Source organism: Hemiscyllium ocellatum, chromosome 7 (assembly GCF_020745735.1).
Source record: "Hemiscyllium ocellatum isolate sHemOce1 chromosome 7, sHemOce1.pat.X.cur, whole genome shotgun sequence".
Lineage (NCBI taxonomy): Eukaryota > Metazoa > Chordata > Chondrichthyes > Orectolobiformes > Hemiscylliidae > Hemiscyllium > Hemiscyllium ocellatum.
The window spans coordinates 5608319-5617873 of record NC_083407.1 but is presented as its reverse complement, the minus strand read 5'-3'; the positions used below and the strand labels follow the sequence as shown (position 1 = coordinate 5617873).

Sequence of the window (9555 nt, the reverse complement as noted above, 5' to 3'; positions counted from 1 at the left end):
GTGATAACACTACAATGGAGAAAGTGAGGTCTGCAGGTGCTGGAGATCAGAACTGAAAATGTGTTGCTGGAAAAGCGCAGCAGGTCAGGCAGCATCCAAGGAGCAGGAGATTTGACGTTTCGGGCAAAAGCCCTTCATCAGGAAGGGCTGAAGGGCTTTTGCCCAAAGTGTCGATTTCCCTGCTCCGCAGATGCTGCCTGACCTGCTGTGTTTTTCCAGCACCACTCTAATCTTGACTCTGATCTCCAGCATCTGCAGTCCTCACTTTCGCCTACAACAAATCCTGAGCCAACCCATCACTGCCTGGCCTGAGGTATACCCTTGAGAGATGATGCTAACTGGCTACGTTAATGTGAGGTCAATCAGTAGTTAGGCAATAAGCTCACAAACAAAGTTTTATGCGTTCAACGTTTATTCCTTTGGATAAGATGAAGCTGTACAAAAGTTTCAGGAAGGAATTCGCAAGTTCCAGGTAACTGAAGGCACAGCCTCTGACAGTGAAGTGAAGGGAATGTGTGATTCACAAGAGCCTACAGCAGGAGGGCTGCAGGGATCTTGGAGCCTTGTCAAAGTTCATTGTCATCGCAGGTCAGCGAGCACACGGGGGATGGGGAAATGAGATTCAATGTGACTCGGACAGAACTGTTTTATGAGTTCAGGTTTACACAGGCTGTAAGTTAGAAGGCTAACCAGATGATGTTGGAACTGTCAATCTGCAAGTGTTTTCCCCGGATGACGTACTCTCCCGGATTTAGATTTGTAATCACTGTAGTTCATCCTTGGAATTCCTTACTGGGCTGTACCAGGGGGGTCACAATGAGCGAGCAGTTAAAGAACCTCACTTCTCGCATTGACCCCTATCCATGCATAGTTAGGTTGAGGGCAACCTGATGGAGATAATGAACAGGGGACCCAGGGGCCCAGGCTGATCTCATGGGGAACTCGTGCTGAATTTAAATTCAATTTAAAAATCTGAAATACGACGCTAGTCTCAGTGATGGTGACAACCAGCAATTGTTGTTAAAAACCCATCTGGTTCAAGAATGTCCTTCTGGGAAGGAGATCTGCCGTCCTGACCTGACCTGGCCTACAAGTGATTTCTAAGCAACAGCAATGTGGGTGACTCCTAACTACCCTCTGAAGTGGCCACTGTGTTCATTCGGTATTTGGAGTGAACAGCAGATACTAGCCTTGTCTGGAACAGCCACATCCCATGAAAGAATAAGGAGAGTAGTTAACATACTGATCTCCACTCCCAGTTTGTAAATTAAAACAGACCAGGAGATTTGAGCATAAACTCGGGGAGAGTTGGAATAGGCTGTGTTGGGAGGGACTCCACCCCCCCCCCTCCGGGGAGCACTGAGCTTCGGGAATGTGCTGCGTCCTCGTGCAGTGGCTGCTGAACCTCTCCTTCTGAAAGGGAGCCACGCTAGTTGTGAACCAGTGGAATTCCCTGCCGCGTGAAGCAGTTGAGGCTTCCTTGCTGAATATTTGAAAAGCAAAGTTCGATTTTTGAACAGTAAAGGAATTAAGGAACACAGTGAGAGGGCGGGTAAGTGGAGCTGAGTACGTGGAAACATCAGCCATGATCCTGTTGGACTGGGGAGTAGGTTCGATGGGCCCAGGCGGCTTACTCCTGCACCTGGTTCTTAAGTTCTTATCTCCCGTGCAGATCCCATCGTGTATAAGGTAACCATCCTTGTCACAATTCCATGTGATGTCGTGGCTATGAGATTCTGCTGTGATCTTCCCCCTGTCTCTCTCCTGAGAGGGGTGCAGTAGGATTTCTGAGTCTACAGAATCTAAAAGTTAAGAAAATCTTGGGAGAAAATATTGGGGCCATTGCAAAAAACAAGTGTTTTTTTGAACTTCATTTACCTGATTATTGGAGGCTGGGGTGCGTGGGTGTTTGAGCTATGTATGACCCAGTTTGGTTATGAAAAAGTATATTTCCTTACTGATTGTCTGGGTCCTGCAAGGACAACGAGAGATGACAATCCCTCTGCTCAGTCAGCAGCTCCTTGCTTCCTGCTCACGCTGCAGGCTCTGTGCAGTTTGGGCCAGGTCTAATGGCCAGTCAGCCCGAGAACAGGCCATTCTGCCCGTCAGGCCCATGCTGGAAAATTATCCCAACTGCGGGGCACAAGCCACAGGAAGAGATTGGAAGTTGATGAGCCGGGAAGGAAGTGTGAAGTCTAGTTGTGATGTGTTACTGCTGGAACGCTGTTAAAAGGATGGAACTGAATTAAACGGTCAGGGAGAGGAATTACTGTGTGAAATGGAACAGAGTATACAGTGAAAAGGTCAGCACATTTGACATGACCTGAGAGATTGTGATCGATGAACTTAAGCCTGATCAATTCTTCCTGTTTCTGGTTCTTCAGAGCCGGTCCAGTAACTGCAGGTTGATGGGATTCTCAGGAACAAGAACAATTCTGGACTTTGCAGGAATTTCCTTTGTCCCAGGCTCCAGTTTTAGCTGGAACCGTTTCAGCAGCTGGAAATCAGAAAGAGTCATTTACATTCTTAGCCATTCACAGCCACAGAAAGTGGCCATTCTGCCCGTCGTGTCTGTACCAATCCACAAAGAGCTGACAACATTAATCCCACTTTCTAGCTTTTGGTCCGTAGCCCTGGAAGTTTTCCTAAATATCCTGCTCACAAGTTACAACAGTGTGTGACTCAACCCCCCCTTTCAGGAAGGGTCACTCGACCTGAAACGTTAACTCTGATTTCTTTCCACAAATGCTGCCAGACCTGCTGAGCTTTTCCAGCAATGTCTGGTTCTGCACCCTTTCAGGCAGTTAATTCCAGACTCCCACCACAATAGACAATAGACATTAGGTGCAGGAGTAGGCCATTCTGCCCTTCGAGCCTGCACCACCATTCAATATGATCATGGCTGATCATCCTTAATCAGTATCCTGTTCCTGCTTTATCTCCATAACCCTTGGTTCCACTATCCTTGAGAGCTCTATCCAACTCTTTCTTAAATGAATCCAGAGACTGGGCCTCCACCACCCTCTGGGTGAAACAAATTCTCAATTCTCTTCTTTGCCTTCAACCTTTTAGCATGAATCTATGCCCCACTGGTCATTAACCCCACTACTGATGGAATAAAGTGCCTTTTCCAACTATATCCCTCAATCATATAGACCTCGATCAGATCTCCCCTTGATCTTCGTTACTCCAACCAATACCAACTCCAGCCAACCCAGTCTTTCCTCAGAGCTCAGCCTCTCCAGCCCCAGGGAAATCTCTGCACCTTCTCCCCTGCAGACCCATCCTTCCTGTGGCCTGAACTCTACACAATGTGGGCCCAAACTGGTTTTGTCCAGTTCCCAGCATGAAGCTCCGTGCTAAGGATCTCATATGCGCTCAGAACCGCCCCTTTATAAGACTGTGAAAACACAGCAGCAGAAGTAGGCCATTCAGCCCATCAACTCTGCTGTGCCATTCAACGAGATCATGGCTGATCTGGTAATCCTCGACTCCACTTTCCTGCCAGACCCTTGGTTCCCTTCCTGATTCAAAATCTTTCGATCTCAACCCTGACCATACTCCGTGACCCAGCGTCAACAGCCCTCTGTGGGAATAAATTCCACAGATTCACTCCCCTCGGAGTGAGGCGATTCCTCCTCATCTCTGCCTTCAATGATGGACCCCTTATTCTGAGATGATGCCCCTCTGGTCCTACAAGGGGAAACCGTTTCTCCACACCTACCCTGTCAAATCCCCTAAGAATCTTCAATAAGGTCACCTCTCGTTCTTCTGTATTCCAGTGAGTCTAATCTATTCAATATTTCCTTATAAGACAGAACACTCATAGCTGACATTGACCTAATGAACCTTCTGTGCACAGCACTAGGGGGCCAGCTGTGGTCGGAGTAGTTTTAGCTCTGCCTCCCTTTTCCCTAACCTGTTCCCTTCCGGGATCTATGGATTCGGAGCCACACTGTACCAGCTCCGGTTGTCAGAGTCGAGCTGCCACCAGTCCTTACCCTGGCCAGTGTCAATTGCATCTCCAACTCAGCGACCCTTCGCCCTATGCAGCCTCGGACACCAAATCCAAACGGCAGCGAGCTGAATGGGTGGTGCTTGTGGCTATCTGCTCCCCGGAGCCAGCGTTCTGGTTTGAAGTGGTGAGGGTCCGGAAAGTTCTGTTCACTGTAGGACATTGCGTAGTGACATAGGATAAATGTTGTCTGTAAGGAAGTAAGGAATGGTACAATGACAGAAACAATAACACTCCTTACGAGAGATTTTCAATCTGGTAACCCCTCTACAGAACTACTTCCCAGTATCTGGACTCGAAACGTTCAATATGTTTCACTCTGCACTGATACTGGCAGACCTGCTGAGTTTCACCAGTATTGTTTGGTTTTGTTTGTTTCAGATCTCCAGCATTTACAGCTCTCGGTTTTGTTTTAATCGGAGAATATTCGCAAGGCCGGCCCAGCAGACTTCCATAAACCTGCAGGCCAGTCCCTGCCACTGCCTGAACGATTGAGGGAAACACCAGATAACAATGGGGTGAGCGGGGGGCCACATCTGTCTCTTTCTCTCACTCAGTGAGAGTGATCCCCACCTCTCTCTGGTGTCTGGCTCTGTATGGTGTGACTGTGGGTCTGTCGCTGTCTCTTAGTGTGAGTGTGTCTGTGTCTCTCTCGGTGTGATTGTGGGTCTGTCTCTGGGTGTGAGTGCGAGTCTGTCTCTCGGTGTGAGTGTGAGTCTGTCTCTGTCTCTCGGTGTGTGTATGTCTCTGTCGCTCTCTGTGAGAATGTGGGTCTGTCTCCGTCTCTCGGTGTGTGTGTCTCTGTCTCTCTCGGAGAGAGTGTAGGTCTGTCTCTCTCTCTGTTGGTATGGAGTGTGGGTCTGTCTCTCTCGGAGAGAGTGTGGGTCTGTCTTTGTCTCTCAGTGAGTGTGTCTCTGTCTCTCTCAGTTTGAGTGTTTGTCTCTCGGTGTGGGTCTGTCTCTGTCTCTCTCTGTGAGAGTGTCTCTGTCTCTCTCGGTGTGGGTCTGTCTCTGTCTCTCTCGGCGTGGGTGTGTCTCTGTCTCTCTCAGTGTGAGAGTGTCTCTGTCTCTCTCAGTTTGAGTGTTTGTCTCTCAGTGTGGGTCTGTTTCTGTCTCTCGGTGCGGGTGTCTCTGTCTCTCTCGGTTTGAGTGTTGGTCTGTCTCTCAGTGTGGGTGTATCTGTCTCTCTCTGTGTGAGTGTGTCTCTGTCTCTCTCAGTTTGAGTGTTTGTCTCTCGGTGTGGGTCTGTCTCTGTCTCTCGGTGTGAGTGTGTCTCTGTCTCTCGGTGTGAGTGTGTCTCTGTCTCTCTCAGTTTGAGTGTTTGTCTCTCGGTGTGGGTCTGTCTCTGTCTCTCTCTGTGAGAGTGTCTCTGTCTCTCTCGGCGTGGGTCTGTCTCTGTCTCTCTCGGCGTGGGTGTGTCTCTGTCTCTCTCAGTGTGAGAGTGTCTCTGTCTCTCTCAGTTTGAGTGTTTGTCTCTCAGTGTGGGTCTGTTTCTGTCTCTCGGTGCGGGTGTCTCTGTCTCTCTCGGTTTGAGTGTTGGTCTGTCTCTCAGTGTGGGTGTATCTGTCTCTCTCGGTGTGGGTCTGTCTCTGTCTCTCGGCGTGGGTGTGTCTCTGTCTCTCGGCGTGGGTCTGTCTCTGTCTCTCGGCGTGGGTGTGTCTCTGTCTCTCTCGGCGTGGGTCTGTCTCTGTCTCTCTCGGCGTGGGTCTGTCTCTGTCTCTCTCGGCGTGGGTCTGTCTCTGTCTCTCTCAGTGTGAGAGTGTCTCTGTCTCTGGGTGTGGGTGTGCACCCCACTTCTCCCAGTTTATGAAGATATTTAGTGGTAACTGTTTTTACCTCAGTTGCTTATTGACAAATGTGCTTACTTTCTGTGGAATATGGTAACCACCCAACACGATGTCCCTGTGCAGTGTGCGAACCATGTTTGGAACAACTGGGTACAACCTGGGGGTGAAAACAGAAGGAAAAGTGACCATTTTGTTCTTGCATTTCAACTGCTTGTTGTGTGCCATCCACCCTCTGCCAAATTCCCCTGTGTCCCCTCTACACATGCTCCCCCTCTCCCCTGCTTATCCCCCCTCCGTGTCCCCTGTAAGACGTAGGAGCAGAAATTAGGCCATTCAGCCCTTTGCATCTACCCTGCCACTCAATAATGGCTCAACTCCATTCTCCTGCTTCCTCCCCGTAACCCTCAATCCCTCCAGAACCTATCTCAGTCTTAAATAGACTCTGTATTGAAAATGACCTGGCCTCCACAGCCACCTGTGGTAATGAACTCCATACTTATTGTACTCTCGTGAGCCCTGAGCACACTCCCCATGACCAGCATTTATTGCCACCTCTAACTGCCCCTTGAACCGGTGACTTGCTTGACTATTTCCGAGGCAGGATCAGGGTGTCGTGTGTTGCTGCCTCTGGGCTCTTGTAGGCCAGACCATGGAAGGGTGGTAGATTTCCTTCACTCGAGGGTAACAGTGAATGTGCTGGGAGGTTGACAGCAATCTGTGATATATTTCATGATTGCTCTCACTGAGAGTAGTTATCGATCGAAGATTTAATTCACCAAGTTTTAATTCTACTGGCTCCTGTGGTGAGTTTTGAACCCTGGTCCCTCGAGCTTTGGCCTGAAGTTTACAGTTCAGCGATGTTACACAATGTCACTCTCCCCTAGTCTGAGACACTCGTTAAATACTGTATCATACCCTAGGGAGGGTACATCTCTGCATCTTTTCTCCACAGTAGTCTCAGCTGAGAAGAATCCTGAGGGGCTGGCAGATGGAGGTGAGAATGTTGGTTATCACGGGAGGTGGATGTTTGAGAGGGGACCGGCCCATTTCAGGGACGTCTGTACTGCACTTGAGGATCTGCAAAAAGGCCAATCTCACTTTCTCTGTCACCCACTCTCTCATACTCTCACTCGCTTACTCTCTCCCATTCTCTCCACTTTCACACACTCTTTCACTCTCACACACTCTTTCACTCTCATTCTCTCATCCTCACTCACTCTCACACTCAGTCTCACTCTGTCTTCCTCTCTCACTCACACTCTCTCATTCACTTTCACACACTCATTCTTACTCAGTCACTGTCTCACACTCACTCACACTCACTCTCACTCAAACTGGCTCACTCTCTCATTCTCTTTCACTGTCTCACACTCTCTCCCTGTCACATTCTCACACTCTCAGTCTCAGTCTCACCCTTCTCCCTTCCTCATCTTGCCCTCTCCCACCCTGCCCAGTGCCCTAACTGGATTTTGGGTTAAGGGGCTTCATGAACCAGGGTGGGGTAAAGTGTGTCCTCTCCAGTCCCCAGCGAGAGAGTGCAGGGTGACATGGGTAACATTGAGCCGTTAGAACGAGAGCTGACAGGGAGGAGATCGATCCATCTTGTCATAGTCCATATCAGCATCAAGATGTGGTCTGATATTGGAAAGAACATGAATGTGGTCTTACTGAGGGAGTCATCCTGAATTAGGTTGTACACTTAATGACTATTAGTTGCATTTTTATAGCACCTTAATCCACTCAAACCCACGCCCACTTCAACCGAGAAGGACAAGGGCAGCAGATACATGGGAACCCCACCCCCTGCAAGTTCCCCTCCAAGCCCCTCACCATCCTGACTTGGAAATATATTGCCACTCCTTCAGTGTCACATGGACTACAGCGGTTCAAGAAGGTAGCTCACCCCCCACCTTCTCAAGGGGCAACTAGGGATGGATAATAAATGCTGGGCCCAGGCAGTGATGGCCATGTCAACAGTAGAATAGAGGATTGAGTGCAATAAGTTAAAATTGGTGAGAAAGCTATATCAGGGTCAGGGGTATAATAAATTCCACTCAGTGATGTCTGTATCATGGTGTGTGAACATGAGAATTTGATATACAATTTAATGGTACCACAGTTATCGCTGAGGCCTGCCTACACATTACTGATGGTTATTTGCTATTTGATAAAGTTATTTTAGAGTTATACAGCATAGAAACAGACACTTCATAGAGTCATAGAGATGTACAGCACGGAAACAGACCCTTCGGTCCAACCCGTCCATGCCGACCAGATATCCCAACCCAATCTAGTCCCACCTGCCAGCACCCGGCCCATATCCCTCCAAACCCTTCCTATTCATATACCCATCCAAATGCCTCTTAAATATTGCAATTGTACCAGCCTACACCACTTCCTCTGGCAGCTCATTCCATACCCATACCACCCTCTGAGAAAATGTTGCCCCTTAGGTCTCTTTTATATCTTTCCCCTCTCACCCTAAACCTATGCCCTCAACTTCTGGACTCCCCGACCCCAGGGAAAAGACTTTGTCTATTTATCCTATCCATGCCCCGCATAATTTTATAAACCTCTATAAGGTTACCCCTCAGCCTCTGACGCTCCAGGGAAAACAGCCCCAGCCTGTTCAGCCTCTCCCTGTGGCTCAAATCCTCCAACCCTGGCAATATCCTTATAAATCTTTTCTGAACCCTTTCAAGTTTCACAACATCTTTCCGATAGGAAGGAGACCAGAATCGCACGCAATATTCCAACAGTGGCCTAACCAATGTCCTGTACAGCCACAACATGACCTCCCAACTCCTGTACTCAATACTCTGACCAATAAAGGAAAGCATACCAAACGCCTTCTTCACTATCCTACCTACCTGCGACTCCACTTTCAAGGAGCTATGAACCTGCACTCCAAGGTCTCTCTGTTCTGCAGGACCCTACCATTAACTAGATGTCCAGTCTGGTTTGCTTTCCAAAATGTAGCACCTCGCATTTATCTAAACTAAACTCCATCTGCCACTTCTCGGCCCATCTAATCAAGATCTTGCTGTACTCTGAGATAATCTTCTCTGTCCATTCCACCTCCAATTTTGGTGTCATCTGCAAACTTACCAACCATACCTCCTAAAATCCTTGATATAAATGACGAAAAGCAGTGGACCCAGCACCGATCCTTGTGGCACTCCACTGGTCACAGGTCTCCAGTCTGAAAAACAACCCTCCACCACCACCCTCTGTCTTCTACCTTTGAGCCAGTTCTGTATCCAAATGGCTAGTTCTCCCTGTATTCCATGAGATCTAACCTTGCTAATCAGTCTCCCGTGGGAACCTTATTGACGTCTTACTGAAGTCCATGTAGACAACGTAAATTCCTCTGCCTTCCTTAGTCTTTATTACCTCTTCAAAAAACTCAATCAAGTTTGAGAGACATGATTTCCCACACAAAGCCATGTTGACTATTTTGAATCAGTCCTTGCCTTTCCAAATACATGTACACCCTGTCCCTCAGGATTCCCTCCAACAACTTGCCCACCACCGATGTTAGGCTCACCGATCCAAAGTTCCATGGCTTTGCCTTACCACCCTTCTTAAACAGTGGCACCACGTTAGCCAACCTCCAGTCCTCCGGCACCTCACCTGTGACTATTGATGATACAAATATCTCAGCAAGAGGCCCAGCAATCACTTCTCTCGCTTCCCACAGAGTTCTCGGGTACACCTGGTCAGGTCATAAGGTCATAGAGTCATCGAGTCATAT

At 48.5% G+C, this 9555-nt stretch overlaps 1 protein-coding gene across 1 annotated transcript in view; it reads right to left on the bottom strand.

Annotated features, from left to right (window-relative positions):
• Positions 1–394: 394 nt before the first annotated feature.
• Positions 395–9555, bottom strand: part of LOC132817700 (sterol 26-hydroxylase, mitochondrial-like) — a 45431-nt gene continuing 36270 nt past the window's right edge. Inside the window, exons 7-9 of the mRNA XM_060828219.1 lie at positions 5880–5958; positions 4002–4205; positions 395–2497 (exon numbers count right to left, since the gene is read on the bottom strand). Coding sequence (XP_060684202.1) covers positions 2381–2497; positions 4002–4205; positions 5880–5958 — 400 coding nt within the window. The 3' untranslated portion in view covers positions 395–2380. The remainder of the gene's footprint in view (positions 2498–4001; positions 4206–5879; positions 5959–9555) is intronic.